The sequence below is a fragment of the Gymnodraco acuticeps genome, unplaced genomic scaffold (assembly GCF_902827175.1).
Source record: "Gymnodraco acuticeps unplaced genomic scaffold, fGymAcu1.1, whole genome shotgun sequence".
Classification (NCBI taxonomy): domain Eukaryota; kingdom Metazoa; phylum Chordata; class Actinopteri; order Perciformes; family Bathydraconidae; genus Gymnodraco; species Gymnodraco acuticeps.
Genome location: NW_022992205.1, coordinates 78,710 through 95,842, shown reverse-complemented (window position 1 = coordinate 95,842; position 17,133 = coordinate 78,710). Strand labels below are relative to the sequence as shown.

At 40.4% G+C, this 17,133-nt stretch overlaps 1 protein-coding gene across 3 annotated transcripts in view; it reads right to left on the bottom strand.

Annotated features, from left to right (window-relative positions):
• The window catches only part of LOC117539429 (fer-1-like protein 4), a 79,465-nt gene that overhangs the window by 50,253 nt on the left and 12,079 nt on the right, over positions 1 to 17,133 (bottom strand). For all 3 annotated transcript variants that reach the window (XM_034205616.1, XM_034205617.1, XM_034205618.1), the window contains exons 6-8: positions 3,902 to 3,946; positions 2,985 to 3,149; positions 2,833 to 2,893 (exon numbers count right to left, since the gene is read on the bottom strand). In XM_034205616.1, coding sequence (XP_034061507.1) covers positions 2,833 to 2,893; positions 2,985 to 3,149; positions 3,902 to 3,946 — 271 coding nt within the window. The remainder of the gene's footprint in view (positions 1 to 2,832; positions 2,894 to 2,984; positions 3,150 to 3,901; positions 3,947 to 17,133) is intronic.

Sequence of the window (17,133 nt, the reverse complement as noted above, 5' to 3'; positions counted from 1 at the left end):
AAAGAACAAAGTCTGAAGATATCAGTACAGTATCATAGTACTGTAACATAATTGTTTTTGGTACTTTCGTTGCAGTTGTATGTCTTAAATGTAATGTAAATGTTGCCTTTGTGTGTGGTTCGGGGCCATCTTCGTGCGAAATTCACAATTCCATATTCGTGTGTCCATCGGGTGTCAATTTCGGGACAGTGTGACAGGGGCTTACCTGTGGGGTTCCCCAAGGCTCGATTTTGGGTCCCATCCTTTTTCTACTGTATATACTGCCCCTAGGCTCAATTCTCACAAAAAATAATATCCCCTTCCATTGTTATGCTGACGATGTACAGATTTATCTGCCTCTCAATCAAAATGCCAACTCATTACAGCAGTTGATGGACTGCTTAACAGAGATTAAATCCTGGCTGAGCCAATACTTCCTCACCCTTAATGAGAGCAAGACCGAGGTCATCTTTTTTGGACCCCAACCTTCAGCCTCTCCGGTTGATATTCTGGGTTCCCTTAGTAAAAATATCCTCCCCTCTGTCATGAACCTTGGAGTGACCTAGCGCTTTTAAATTTGACAAATGTAAGCAGGTCAGCATCGTAGTCAAGACCTGCTTTTTTTAAATACGACTATTGGCTAAAACCAAGTCGTTTTTATCTTTTAAAGACCTAGAAAGGGTTATTAACGCCTTTGTTACCTCGAGACTGGATTACTGCAATGCTCTGTATGTGGGTATGGACCAGGCCTCAATTAGACGCCTGCAGTTAGTGCAGAATGCAGCTGCACATCTTCTAACTGGCCATAAAAAGCGTGACTACATCACCCCAATTCTGGCCTTATTGCACTGGCTTCCAGTTCGGTTCAGAATAGATTTTTAAATCCTTTTATTTGTTTTCAAAGCCCTAAATGGGCTGGCTCCGGCCTATGTAGCCGAACTCCTCCATCGCTACATTCCAGGCAGAGCCTTAAGGTCGGCTGATCAGCTGCTGCTGATAGTGCCTAAGACCAGGCTCAAAACCAGAGGGTACCGAGCATTCGCAGCAGCGGGCCCCAGGCTCTGGAATATTTTGGCCCTCCATGTGAGGTCGGCCCAGACCCTGGGGGTTTTTAAATCAACACTTAAAACTCACTTTTTCTCTCTGGCCTTTTAGGCTTCTCTTATCAAGAATAACTTTTACCCAAGACCTTTTCCCTCTCTAACCTCTAGTGTTTTATTAGAGGGAAACGGTTTGTAGAGTGGCTTAGAAAGCCGGGATTGTTACAGTTCGTAGACACAGCGTACCTCCCTATCTCTCATCAATTTCCAACTAAGGCTCCAGTGGAGACTTTGTTCCCTGAGTGTGCCTCTCCACCTATGTTTCTTATTCTCTTACTTGCTACCCTTTGCCCTTAATTTATTCTAAGGGAGTGCTTGTTCTTCCGTCTGTCTGTCTGTGTCTGTGTATTCTGTTGTTCCGATTAACCCAGCCACATTTGTTCTTGTTTTGTGTCTATATCTACGCCGGGATCCAGAATCGAGGCTGATCTTCTTGCTGTGGTCCGTGGCTAAACCTGTCTCTGCGGTCCTGCCTGGGTCTCGTCTTGCTGCCTCCCTGAAGGCTCCCACAGGATTGTAATTGACATCTTCGTAGATTCATCTTCTTATTACAGACACATGCATTTCCTAATATTTGGACTACCTATGCTGTAAAATGTATTATCTCTTCGATTTACACACGGCATCTATTGCACGTCTGTCCGTCCTGGGAGAGGGATCCCTCCTCTGTTGCTCTCCCTGAGGTTTCTCCCATTTTTCCCCCTTAAACTGTGTTTTTTTTTCTCCGGAGGTTTTTCCTTGTACGATGTGAGGGTCTAAGGATAGAGGGTGTCGTTTTTTCTCATACTGATATTCTGAACAATCTGTGCTATTATATTAGCTGTAAAGTGTCTCTACTGTAGGCTATTTTTATTCATATGTACAGCACTTTGGCTCGACCAAAAATCGTTTATAAATGTGCTATATAAATAAAACTTGATTTGATTTGCTAGCTACAGTACAGTACAGGTTGATTAAACGGTTCTCTCATCACGCAAAGGTATCACATGACATGAAAGGGAGCAAGGTCATTGGACAAATTACACATTTATTTAGGTTGCTTGGTTACTTTGAAGACTGCGCGAACCGGCGCTCCTGGCCGGCTCTGGGCCCCGGTGCGTTACACCGGCTACACCGTCGATAGTTACGCCACTGAGCATGGTATATTTACGGCTGGGAAGCGAAGAAATGAGCTGAAACTCAATATCAAGCTCTGTTCATCTGAGAGCAGTTGCTGATTCAGGTGGGGATTCTCTGCAGATTCTCAACCACTCGTACCTCTCACATGAAGATAGATATAATAGCCACTTATTTTGTAGTGTTTCTGTGGCACATCAGGACATGCTTGATGTATCAGCTCAGGATCCTCCAGCAGTTTCTGGTGGCTGTGGCTGCAGAGAATGATGTCTGGGTCACCTTGATTAGTCTGTTGCCACGGAAACACTGGCCAGGAGGTGGACCATGTAAGCTAACCCCACTGTGCTATTACCATGACAAACACAGCAATTTTTTGGAGCCAGCTTGCTCAGATGCAGCATTTTATATATTTTAAATATGTATTCAACATAGATTCAGCTCTCCCCATTGAGTACCTGCTTTCTTTTTAATGTATTTTCTATTCTGTTTAAATGTGACATAATATGATGTGTTTAATGGTTTAAATGTCTGCCTACACAAAAAGTAGACGAAAAAAAGTGTTCTTCTTTTTCGTTTTTGTTCTTGTTCTTCTAACACGGCTCAAGATAAGTGCTCAAACATGGATAAATGAACTCACCTGGAATCCCTGGACTCTAGGCGTCGCCGCAGCAACATTTCTGGACATCGGTCTGCAACGACTACTCACACACACACACACACACACACATTGTTGACAGCAGCTCTTGAGTTGACAGAACGGTAATTAGACAGAGAGTAGTGTAGTCTGACCTCAGCAGAGGAGTGAAGATGATGTCAGAAGCATCCAAGTCCATAATGTCATCGTCAAAATCATCTTCATCATCGTCTTCATCTTCACTCCCTGTTCGGACAAGGCTCCTTCCCAAAAGTCGAGCCTCTCTTTCCAGCGGGCCTGGGCGAGCGACAGCCAGCTGACTGACAGAGAGAGAGAGAGGAATGAATCGTTTCCCTAAAATGACTTATTTTCATTCTTACATCAGTGTGCAGTGTGGTTTCAGCTGATGATGATGATGATGATTGTGTTTCAAAATACACCTGATGCTTGGCAATGTCTGATTTTTCTGCCAATATGATCTTGTCACACAGGTATTGGTATAATAGAGTGGTGCAGTGATGACTATTTGTATACCCTGAAATTTGCATCGCAAGTGCACCCTAACAGAAAGCAATGAGATTTTTTCATTGGACTACGTTATATTGTGGAAAATAAGCATCGCATGGCAACCACATGTTTGAGATACTTATGTTTTGATCAGCAGGATAATCTCCAGATAACAACACTTATGTACATTTTAAAGCGTAAGTGCTTTAAAATGCACAGCTAATGTTAGCCTATAAACTAACTATATCACAGTCACATGGCTGCCTATCACCACTGCTAAGCTAAAGGCGGCTAATGTTTGGTGTGATGAAGTTTGCAGTCTCATTTAGTCAATTGTTAGCAACCAATGTTCTTATGACACATACAAGCTTCAGACTTTGGGGTATTTACTTTCATATATAACTAAACTTTAATAACGTTCAAATATCTTTAGCTTGTGTCAACAACAGACCTTATTTCAGGCGTCTTAAAAGGGATCCGGATGTGGTGAAATGTTTGAAGACTCATTCCTGCACCACTATAACCAGCATAAGAGAATTAATGTGTAAGTTGTGTGAATTCTTACCTTTCAGGGTCAGTAAATCCTACATTCCTGAAGACCAGAGCTGATCTGAGGATGAAGGAAGGAAGAACAAAATAAGGGGAGAAAATAATAGTTTTTCAGCCTCAGACTTTGAAAATCAAAGTAACTGCTGTTTTCATTTTCAAATAGTTCAAATACTTTAAAACATAAATGTTATATACAATACACATGCATATGAATAACGTAAAAATATAGATGTGTACTCTTAGTGTGACTAAAATAATGATTGTACAAATAAGAGTCATTGTTTTTTTTCACAATATGTTTATTGGTATTTTCGTATTGAACAACAAAGTACACCACAAACACATACACGCATACACACACCCTCACATTGCACCAGTATTAAAAGAATAGGCCTACAAATAAAATAAATAAAACAGAAATAATTTCACAGTTTCTTTTCAAAGGCAGTCCAGATTCCCGTCCCTCATAATAAGCATATATGGCTCCCAGAGCTGAACAAAGTCCTTCCGCTTGCCCTTAGCGATGTAAGTCAGTCTTTCTAGCAGAGCAGGCCCGACCCATTAAGCGATATAAGCGGCCGCGTAGGGCCCCGCAGCACTTTTAAAAAAAAATATATCAGTACACAGTCGCTGTGATAAGTATGTTTAATTAATTGTGTTAATATTCCTAGATTGCCTACTCTCAAAGTCATGTATTATATTATTGAGTCAATAATATAATACATTAACCGTGCTTTACCTGAACCTCATCATGACACAAGAGAGGACGGCAGGATTGTAATTTCCCGTGTTCAGTGAATGCAGGGCCGCCCCTCCCTACAGGCCAATCACGCAGGCTGCATGGGGCCCCGCCTTGCGCAGGGGGCCCCGCCCAGAGGGCCTCAACTGCTGTGCTCAGTTCTCCGCGCACCCCCCGCGAGAGTGAGAAGTGACAAGGGGAGCACGTCTGTAAGCCAACACCGTTGCAATGAATCGACATCTGACCAATCACGACTTTGATACGGCCACTAGTGCAGGTGAAGAGATGTCGGTGAAAAGACAGTTTCAGTCCGGTGCAAGCAAGAGGGAAAAAAAACAAAACATGAAGAAACTAGAGCATCACTCGAAGGTGGGTTATTGTATGAGTCAAATGTACAACTTGCGAATGTTGTATAAGTCAAATTGCCAACTGCCATATTAAAACATCAGCTGAAATTCACGACATGAAGAAGGCAGTCTCTGCAGCATATAGGCTAATGGAGATGCAGTTATTTCCAGCATTCTTTATTAACTATTCATTCAAGTATGTGATGCCTTTGATCTGCTAATGTACAGGAGGAAGAGTGATACACTGTCTGTCTAGTTGGCTTACATAACAGTTAAAGTTTACAGCCTAAAAAACATGGAGCATTTTTCCCCTTTTATGAATTTTTATGTCAATTTGCACATTTCATGGTGATGCTCAGCCTCTCCCCTTAACTCCTAACAGTCATCATCATGTCAACCACAACACAGAGAAATACTGATAGAAATGTGTGTGTAGTTGTTGATACATTGCTGACAGAGGGAACTACATTTGAATACAGATTTAAGAAATATCAGTTTTTGAGCATGTCATAAGCATGTTTTGTCTTGACTATATTACAACTATATTATAATAAAATAATATAGTATTTATATTATTGAATTGATTATGATTATTAGTAGAAGTAGTTTATTTGCATTAATTATATTTTAATCTTTTTGAGGCTAGTATTTGGCAGGAAATGCAGACGTATTCACATGTAAACGCATACTGAACGACATACATGCACATTTACCATTTACCTCACTGTATAAAAAAGTAACTGTGTTGATAATAATAATAAACAGGAATTATATTTGCAAAGTAGCCGACTTTGTTTCCAAAACATTTTTTTTCACTCCTGTCAGTTGGGGGAGGGCCTCATCTCACAATGTCGCTTTGCAACAGAGGCAAGACACCAGACGAACCAGAGAGTTGAATGGAAATAAACATCTGTCTTATTGGCTGACAGGTACCTATCCTGTGAGCTGTGACAATGTTTAAAATAAACTGTCAGTCGGACTCAGAGTTTCTGAAGATGGACATAAGAAAAAAATGTCTTAAAAAAGATGACAATTCTCAAGTGGTGGCTCACACAACAACCCCAGAGCCAGCACTTGAGCCAGGTAAACAATGTATGTAAATGTCAGTAAACTTCCAAGTTATGCGATCATGGAAGCAAAGCATAAATTACAGCTACGTTGACGTTACTTTGAATCGCGGGGGCAAGCTAAACCGTTAGCAAGTAGCTATAGCTAGCCAGATATATTAAATAAACACTTTGTCATACAATCTAAATGTAATGTTTTTTTGGCATTACCTGGTGATTTCAAAGAAAGCTCTCTGGGAAATGTTGACTTACTGTTCGACATGAAGCTAGAAGCTACCTTACAGTACACAGTTGATCCGGAGTCCTGTCAGTTAAAGTGTTTCATAGTTAGCTTAGCTAAGCATCAATCTAGCACTGGATGTGGATGTTATGTGACAGTATTTCTGAGAAAAAGTCAGCTGAAATGTTGCCACTGTTTTACGTGTCGACAGCATGTTTGAACGTATTTGCAGCAGTAAATGTGGCTGTTTAGCCACTGACGTTGCCATAACAACACCTGAATTTAAATGTGCAACCTCTTTTTGTGACAGATTTTTGCCAGAAATTATAATTCTTCTGAATGATATTCCTATTGACAGCTAGTTTCTATGTGAACATTATGAGATGGACAGCCAGAGAGAATACATGAAAAACAGTTATGAAATACTATATGACAAAACAAGAATACAGTTTAAGTGATTTGTAAAATATCCATAAAGAAAAATCTGTTTACAGTTCTGTTTCATATGGGTGTTGAGAGATGTATCCATAGATCTCTTAATGTTGCTCTCAAAGTGCACCAGATTGATGCTTTTAACTTCAATATTTAAAAAAAAAATCTTCCCGGGGGAGCATGCCCCCGGACCCCCCTAGAGGAGGTTAGGTCCACGGTGTTTACATCCTTATTTATACAATATGTGTGCTTATGCTAACACCATAAGACAAAAGTTGGTTCCGTGTTGTGTGTAGTGAGAACGTGCTAGAGTGAGGGGGGCCCCCAAGCCAAAGCTCGCTTAGGGCCCCCAAAAGTCTAGGGCCGGCCCTGCTTTCTAGACCAGGGGTATTCAACTAAAATTCAACGAGGTCCAGTTAGAGAAAATGTCCCCATGTAAAGGTCTGGAACATCAAAATGTCTAGGGTGCATTCGAACCTAATAGTTTTTTTCTGGTGCGCACCAGATGACAGTTTGTTACATTGTTTCATTTTTCAGAAGGTTCGGTTTGCGTTAACACGAGCAAAACTCAAATGGACTATAAACTTTAAACACAAGTCATGTGCACGGAAATGCTGTTCAACCATTGGTCAGAAATTAAGGGGGTAAAAACGCAAATCCCGGCAATTTCTACCGGAGCCTCCGCCATGGAGCATCGGCACTTTCGGCAGGTTATTCTCATGCTACTGTTAATCTGGAGATCAACAGACACTAGCAGCCCGCGTTTATGATTATATAATCAGACAACGTCCGTTAAAAAACATTATAACACATCAAATGAGAGAAGTTCTGCAGTAAGGAGGGGCGTTTCACCGACGACAGGTGTTCTTACTTTTATGTAGCTGACGGAGAATTTTTACATTACACGACACTGTTCAACACTTAATTTTGCTTCACTCTTTCTTTAACTAAACAACCGCGGATGTCTTGAAAGACTCTTTCGCTAAAGATTTTGAAGATATCCGCGTTCTTGTGACACGTAAATACTACGCTTCCTATGTTTTGGTGCGGACTGTGTTCACACCAGCAATTAACCGCTCCAGAGTTCACAAGCAAGCACTCCGAGACCACCTATTTTAGCGGACCAGAGTCCGGTTGTTTAGTTCACTTAAGAGCAGTGGCGCCAGCAGGGGGGGCCAGGGGGGGCCATGGCCACCCTGATATATTTGTTGGCCCCCCCACCACACACACCACCTCGCCAGTCACGTATGCGTAGTAGTTTATCTGATATTTAACAACAAATACACAGCCAGCGAGTCGCTTGATTTGAGCTTCCAACGCTCATACTGCAGCCCCTCCCTCTCCCTCTGCTACCATGGTAACACTCTGATACTCGGCGCACCACTCTGATACTTGCGTGCACCACTCTGATACTTGCGCGCACCACTCTGAGATTCGCACAGACAGCAGCAGGTTGCAGCAAAACGTTTCTTTCTACTGACTGGACTGGAGAAAGAAACCTGACTTCTAGAAGGTAAGTCATATTCGTTTGTTGCCTATTAAGCCCCACAACACTTTAGGCTTTAGTGTGTTAGCTTTAGGTAGCAAAAAACGGAGATATGCTTAACTTTAGCTGTTATTCTGATCAAAAATTGTGTTCAATGGCATTAAAATGAGAAAAACGCTGGAAGACCTGGAAAACATGCTCGGGGCTCAGTAAAGGCTGGCTTGACTTCAGGTATAATTTGTCTATAAACACACTTTGGCGGCTATCCTAGTTAGCGTTAGTTTAGCTTGCTAAGCTAACGTTAGCTGATGTCGGTATGCTGGGCTGGTGTAATGCGTAGGCTACTATAAATCACTGCTGTGTGTAATGTTAATTTGCAGAAAATGAAGAGAAAAACAACAGACATCTCTTCTTATTTTAAGAAGAAGATGAGTAAAGGAGAGACAGAGCTGGCAGGGGAGCAGCAGCATAGGGCTAGTGAGTAGATGGCCATACATGCTAGAAAGTACATGTGGAACTCTGTTTTGTAAAAGTGAAACTAAAACCTAAGTACAGTTTTATTAATGTGATTGTGACCTTTGTAATAATTTAAGTCTTCTACACACTTTAGGTCTGCAGATCCTTCAAAATGAAACGAGAATCTATGCAGTTTTTCTTCTTCTGTGTTCTGAGGTTATGAGCCGACCATTAGTCAAGTTTGTTTTCATAATGTTCTGTATGCTAATTTAAAAAAAGGGTATATATATATAAAGTATAAATATACATTTTCAAAACAAATGGAATAGAAGCTATATGTATTACTCACCACAGTGGCCTAATCTAAAACAAATAGAATGCCTCGTCACCTATTTTCTGTCGAATACTAAAAGGTGGTGTTTTGTATCATTTATAATGTTTTTAATTTGCTATAAAGGTCAATAATAGATGGTGTTTTTGGGTTCAATCACAGTATGTATTTACCATTCTATACCCCTTGTGTTTTTGGGTCCTATTGAAATAAAAGTCATGTTTTAAAACTTGATTTAATAAAGTCATGTCAATCATCTTTGATCCCAGTGTGACACAAACAGCTTTGTTCAGTCTAAAACAATTTATAACCTAGAGACATAATATAACTGAAGAACATGTTGTGTTGCTGTTGTGTATTGTATGTGTTGAGAATGCTGAACATTTTGTGCCTTACAATAGAGGAACTTATTTAAATTAAGCTGTATTTGTCTTTTTAAAAGGAAAGAACAACTAGCATATATAAAAAACAAAACAATAAATCACCAACACATGTATACATAACACAAAACAAGGTTCTTTTAAATGTTGTTTGAAGTTAAATGTTAACTATCCGTATTATATTCACTTCAGATGAGTAGTATCAGAAAATGTAAAATAAGAAACCAAAGTATATCAGTAGGTGATTCTCTTTGCCATTGTTTTCATCTAGTCTATACTTTTACAACAATTAAATTATTGGTTTTGGTGGGCCACCCCAAGATTTTCAGTGGCCCCATTTGGCCACCCCTATGAAAAATGTCTGGAGGCGCCACTGCTTAAGAGGTCTCGGATTGTGTTCTCACCGACCCACATGAACCGCACCAAGCGGCTAAACGCACCAGGGTTCGATTTAACCGGACTATACAAGGCAGGTGTGAACGCACCCTAAGTTGCTTTATGAATTAGTGTGATATATATTGAAGTAGCCTGCAGCTTTATCAACGTCTGCATGTAATCAACAACTGACTGCCAATCAAATAAAAAAAGTACAATTCAAAAACAACAATATTTATTGTCTATTAACATTGAACTATACAGATATACAGTAAATACTCGGGCTGCATTTAAAAATAAAATAGAGAAAATAAATAAAATAGCTTTTGAAAATATGTGCATCTTAAAAGTGCTTAATTTTAGATAAATAAAATAAAGTGTAGCAGCAGCTTGAGTTTCCCTTTTTCTTTGTTAACCGTTTCACATCATGACTTAACTGTTTCAGACGATTATAGAACAATATCAGTCTTTACACATCATAACAATTGAACAGTTTTAAAGTTTCTCTTTCTTTCCCTCTTATATTGCAGTCCCTCACTCACTTTTTTTTTTAACTCAGTGCGAGAATTGAGCTCGAGCTTGTCCTGCCAGGAGTTTAAATGAGGTGCTCATTGGTTAGCCTGCCCTGGAACGATATTTAGTTTTATTTTGATCCTGGTGGACTGATCATATTGGGCTCTGAGACTGCTTATTTTTTGTGAGCTCAGTTGTTCTGACTTGAAAGGGAATGTTTGGTCAAACACTTTGTGTTTTTTCTCATAGTGGCGTTTTGGCACTTTTAATGAGCGCCACGGTCTCTGAACAAATGAGACACACTGGTTCTGCGCTCCCAGTGGGCAGGATGAACATGAATGAGTCCACTCAGGATTAAAAGCTCTGTTCTCATTGTCCACTTTCCTCTTCTTGGAGAGCGCCATGTGTAATTATGTGTCTCTCCCTGTCTGCCGCTAACACGCCTGTTCACTCTCCTCTCCGCTTCTCTCCCTGTATCGCTAATTATTCTCTTCACTCACTTTCATCTCCGCTTCTCTCTGCCGCTCTCTCGTTTCTTCTTCTGTGTTTCTCTCCCTGTATCGCTCACTTGTCTCTTTCGCCCCCTGTCAGCGGCGGTTAAAATAGAATCGCCCCGTCAAAATTTAAATCCCCTATTAATGTATTGATTATAGGTCCGGGTCCATATAGGTCGGCGTCTGGTTCCGGATCCGGACCGCGGTCCGCCTGTTGCCGACCCCTGTTCTAGACCAACACTTCCAGAAAGTTCCTTCAACCAAATCCTCAGTGATGGGGCATCCGTACATTTCCAACATAAAGCGATAGCCCTCCTGGCTTGAAGAAGGCCCAAATCCAGAAGCTTGGTTTGTTTTGAAGTCTGTTTGAAGTTCTTGGATATATTCCAAGTACACAAAGTTTGACGTTCAAAGGGACATTAATGTTAAACATCTCTGACAGACACCTAATAACATCCTTCCAGAAGATTTGAAATTGTGGACATTCACAAAGACAATGAAATAAAGTTCCTTTCTCATCCAAACACTTAGAGCAGACATCTGGAATATTGGCAGACATATGATGAAGTTTGACAGGAGTTATGTACATTCTCATTAACCATTTATACTGAAGTAATTTGAACCTAGTATTTATTGTCTGACTTTGTGCTTTTAGGCAAGCAGCATTCCAATCTTCCTCATCAATATCCTCTTTCATATCCGTTTTCCATGCACTTAATTTATCTAATGCTGATTCAGTGTCAAATGCAACCATCATGTTGTAGAATTTAGATTCTAGGCCCTTTCCTTCCAAATTTCGATAAAGGTGGTACAGACATTATCTGTTTTTTTTGATGACATGTAACTTTTTAACTGTAAATATTTAAAAAAAAGTGCTTTTTAGGGATTTTATATCATAGCTGATCAAAAGAAAGCAAAACTCCGTCTGTATATAGATCCATCATTTTCTGAATGCCTTTTGTATTCCATGATTTAAATCCTCCATCTCTTTTCCCAGGTGTAAACTGTTCATTGCCCCAAACAGGAGTAAATTGAGACAGCGTAGCTGTGTCGCCTACATGTTTGTGTGCAGCATACCAAACTGAGATCGTATTCTTAAGAAAAGGGTTTTTTGTACGTTTCTTAATATCTGAAGAGTAAAGATATATTTGTAATGTCAGATCTGGATATGGAGTTGATGTCTGCTCTATGTTTACCCAAGTCGGGGTGTTGTTGTACAAAAATAATATGAAGCTGAGTTTAGTTGGGCAGCCATATAATACCATATAATACCATATAATACCATTTAAGATTAGGGAATTGAAGACCCCCCCTCTCATAAGGTGGGTATAATAGTTTAAGACGGAGTCTGGCTTTTCTGCTGTTCCAGATTAATTGACTAAATCATTTGTTAAGCTTTTCGTAGAACATATTTGGTAGTGGCAATGGAAGCGTTTGAAAATAATATAAAAATTGAGGTAGGATGGTCATTTTTATGATATTTATTCGTCCGATCATAGATATAGGCAAGTTGGACCAGCGGCTTAGTTTTTCAGTCACTCCATCTACCAGGGGATCATAATTAGCTGAAACTATGTCTCTGAGTTCCGGAGTGATTTTAACACCCAAATATCTGAAACCGTCAGTTGTTGTCATAAATGGAGTATCTACTATGGGACTGTGTCTCTCTTTGTCATTCAGAAACATCAACACTGATTTAGAGTTATTAATTTTGTATCCAGAAAATTCACCAAATTCCTTTATTACTCTCATTAAATTGGGAATACTATGTTTTGTATTTGTCAAGAAAAATATTATATCATCTGCGTATAAAGAAATGCGATGTTCTATCCCCCCAAGAGTAATGCCTGATCATTCTGTATGTGCTCTAACGGCCATAGCTAAAGGTTTGATTGCTAATGTAAATAGCAGTGGAGACAGAGGGCAACCCTGTCGGCTAGATCTCTCTAAATTAAAGGGTGCAGAGATAGTGTTGTTAGTTAGGATCTCAACGGTTGGGGTTGTGTATAGCAGTTGAATCCATTTCAGAAGGGTTTCACCAAACCCGAATCTTGGAAGTACTTCAAAAAGACAAGTCCATTCAATCCTATCAATTGCTTGACACGCATCCACTGAAAGCATTGCTGTGTCCTTCACGTTATGTTCCTCATGTAGTATATTTAAAACTCTTCTGATGTTGTGAAATCCCTGTCGTTTTTGCACAAAACCTTGTTGATCATCAACAATTAATTGAGGGAGATATTTATCCAATCGTCCAGAAAGAGCTTTGCAAAGTATTTTTGTATCACATCCCATTAAGCTAATTGGTCTGTAAGATGAGCATTCTGTTGGTGGCTTGTTTGGTTTTAATATTAAAGTTATCATAGCTAATCTCAATGAATCTGGGAGCGTTCCTTTGACAGAAGATTCTTCATACATATCGAGAAGCGGCTTTACAAGTTGTTTTTTAAATGTTTTATAAAACTCTATGGGAAACCCGTCTGGTCCGGGTGCTTTACCGCTGTTGATATTCCCTATAGCTTCACAAAGGTCGGCTATTGTCAATTCCAGTTTTGCCTTTTCATCATCTGACAGAGTATGAAACTGTAGCCTGTCAAGGAAATTGCTCTGAGCTTCCCTGTTTTCTGTGTATTCTGATTTGTATAATGATTTATAAAAGTCTCTACAATTATTATGTATCTCTTTTGGGTCTACAGTTAAGTTGCCAGACACTGATTTTATACCATTGATTATTCTTTCTGCTCGCATTTTCTTTACTCTCCAGGCCAGTAGTTTCCCCTTGATCGTAGTACGTTTGTTTAGTCCACATTAGGCTTTTAGCCACTCTGTCACTTGTTAACTTATCGTAACTAGCTCTCATGACGGATAGATCACGTAATTTTTCAGGATCATTGTGACAGTACATTTCAGTCTCTGCTTTCTTAATTTTGTTTTCTAATGTTTGTAATTCTTGATTATGCTGCTTAGTTTTAGAATTGGTAAAACTGATAATTTCTCCTCTTATATAAGCTTTAAATGCTTCCCATCTAATGCTGGCTGAAGTTTCATCTGTATTTAGTTCAAAATAATTGTCAATGCAACTTTCCACAAATGTAACAAAGTCTGGGTCTTGAAGTAGATCAACTTGTAACCTCCATCTTGCGTGACGTTCAAACCTGTCTAAATTGATCTCCATAAACACTGTTGCGTGGTCACTTATTACAATACTACTGTAACCACAACTTTTGACCTTGGAAAGAAGATCCACAGAAATAAAAAAATAATCAATGAGCGAATGAGTTTTATATGAGCTTGAATAGCAAGAAAATTCCCTCTTATCCAGGTTCAAGTTCCTCCAAACTTCACTTAACCTTATATCCTTCATATATCTAATCAGTGTTTTCCTTGTTTGCACATGAGTCATATCAACCTGTGTAGATCTATCAAGGAGTGGATCAAGAGCACAATTAAAGTCTCCTCCTATAATATAAAGTCCCTCCAAAGCAGACAGAGTTAGAACAAATCTTTCAAAAAATGAGGGGTTATCCTCATTCGGGCCATAGACACTTATACAATGAATTTTTTGTGACAAAATATTGCCTTGGATAATAATATACCTTCCATGTGGGTGTTGGATAGTTTTTATAAGTTGAAATGGTATCGATTTGTGTACAAGGATAGCCACACCTCGTGCATAAGTACTATGGGAAGCATAAAATACTTGGCCTGGCCACCTTTTGCTCAAATAGTGAACATCTGCAGCGAGTAAATGTGTCTCCTGTAGAAAGACTATTTTAGATTTAAGATATTTTACCCTTTAAAAACTTGCTTAAATGTAGCTAATTTTCTCATTCCCCGGACGTTCCAGCTTGTAACTTTAAAATCCAAACTATTGCACTGACTTGCTCTCTCCATAGACATTCATCTCAGCATTATAAAGTAACGAAACTGTAAATATCTTTACAAAATGATTAATATGGTGCAAGTGACCCCCCTCCTCCCCCCAAATGACACACACACACACACACACACACACACACACACACACACACACACACACACACACACACACACACACACACACACACACACACACACACACACACACAACCCTAGCATTTCCCCTTATTATATAGGTCTACTCTCAAACAAAATTATATTTCAATGGGCTTTCTCTTAAGAAGGAGAGAGAGAGGAATAAAACAAACCTCCATATACACACGCATATAAAGACATGTAAATGTTTGCAACTGTAACTCAACTCACAATGCCTGATATCTTCCGATAAAATCTCAAGCTCATTGTGGCCGTGTGATTCCCACATAACACACACCCAGGGGCGGTGCCAGGGGGGAGCTAGGGGGTGAAGCACCCCCCAGGATTGCCAAAGCACCCCCTAAGCACACCCAATAAATATGTGTTTTTTTTTCTTTTTTCGAAGATTATTATTTTTATTAAATTAAATCAGAAAAATTATTGATTACATCAATGCAAATGTGAAACAAACAAATGTTTGACCAAAAACATAAAGCCAACACAGGTGATATGATTAGGCCAATGGCCAGCACCCATTAGATTTTTTACCTACCCATAGGCTAAATTACTTTGTGACACTTGAGTGACTTCCTGTTAGCTGGAGCCCCACATTATTTGCTAACAGCAAAGTGACAAATGGATCGTTTTTTAGTCCTTAAACGTCCACATGTGGACACTCAATCAAAACCAACTGAAAGCGAGAGGGATTCTGCACATAATAGGCCTTGTGAGTACAAGTAGCTTACTTCTGGGTCTCTGTGTTTTATTCAAGCTCTGCTCTGTGTGTGTGTGTGGCACGAGCCATTTTGTGTGCGTGCGCAAGCGAGCGAGAGAGAGCTCGCGCACCGGTGGGTATCTACCGGAGATCGTTGTGGTTAGCATCTGGTGCTAGCTAGCCAAGCTAACGGATATAAGGAGCTTTTTCAACAACAAGGTGGAGGGAGAACTAGGCCTATCTCCTGTCAGACGGAGAGTCTCAGATAACCTCAGCTCAGGTGAAGTAAAGGACTCTCAGTGTTTAGATAGTTAACTTTATTCTAGTTATCTCAGTGGGTCTCAAACGGTTTGTTTTAAAAGGGGAGTGATTTGTAAAATATCTATAAAGAAATAGAAAATCTGTTTACAGTTATGTTTCATATGTATGTTGAGAGATACAGTATATCCATAGATCTCTTCATTTTGCTCTCAAAGTGCACCAGATTGATGCTTTTAACTTCAATATCACTGGCCCCGTGTATCTCGTAATCAATATAACCGGCCTGCTCTCGTCTATCCCACGTGCTCCACTGAGATCCAACATCTAGTTTCAGGTGGCCTGTGGAACTGCCAGTCAGCTGTTCCTAAGGCTGACTTCATCTCTGGCTACACCTCCCTGCAGTCTCTGGATTTCCTTGCTCTCACTGAGACCTGGATTACTCCATCCAACACATCCACCCCAGCAGCTCTCTCCACTGCATATTCCTTCTCCCATACACCCAGACCCACTGGCAGAGGAGGTGGCACTGGTCTCCTGCTCTCTCCCAAATGGAGCTTTTCCCTCTTCAAGCTACCTAACTTTACTCCTTCCACCTTTGAGTTCCATGCCGTCACAGTAACCCATCCTATACAGTTAACCATTGTTGTTCTCTACCGTCCACCTTGGACCGCCTTGGGGGACTTCTTGGAGGAATTAGATCATCTCCTCTCACACATCCCTGAAACTGGCCCTCCCGCTGTACTTCTCGGAGACTTCAACCTCCAGATGGGGAAGATAGACGAACTAACATCTCTGTTAACCGCCTTTGCTTTCTCACTCTCTCCGTCCCCACCGACTCATAAAGCTGGCAATGTCCTTGATCTCATATTCTCAAGGAACTGCGCTACTTCTAACCTCTCTGTAAACCCGCTCCACACATCCGATCACTTCTTCATTTCATTCTCTCTATCCCTTTCCAAACATAACAAACTAATCTCTTCCCATCCTACACTTGTCCGCCGTAACCTTCGCTCCCTCTCTCCCTCTACCTTTGCCTCGTCGGTGCTCTCAGCCCTCCCTTCCTCTGATTCGTTCCAACTACTGCCTCCAAACTCTGCTGCAGAAACTCTCCTCTCTACTCTCTCATCCACTCTGGAATCGCTCTGTACTCTGACATCTCGGCAGGCTCGTCAGTCCCCTCCGGCTCCCTGGCTAAATGATGCACTGCGTGCTAATAGAACCGTCCTTAGGGCAGCAGAGCGGAAATGGTGGAAATCCAAACACCGTGACGACCTCCTAACCTATCAAGCTCTCCTCTCCTCTTTCTCTGCTTCGATCTCTCAGGCAAAAAGCACTTTCTTTCAAGATAAGATCCAATCTTCCTATTCCAATCCTAAAAAACTATTTTCCATCTTCTCCACCCTCTTGGACCCTCCAAA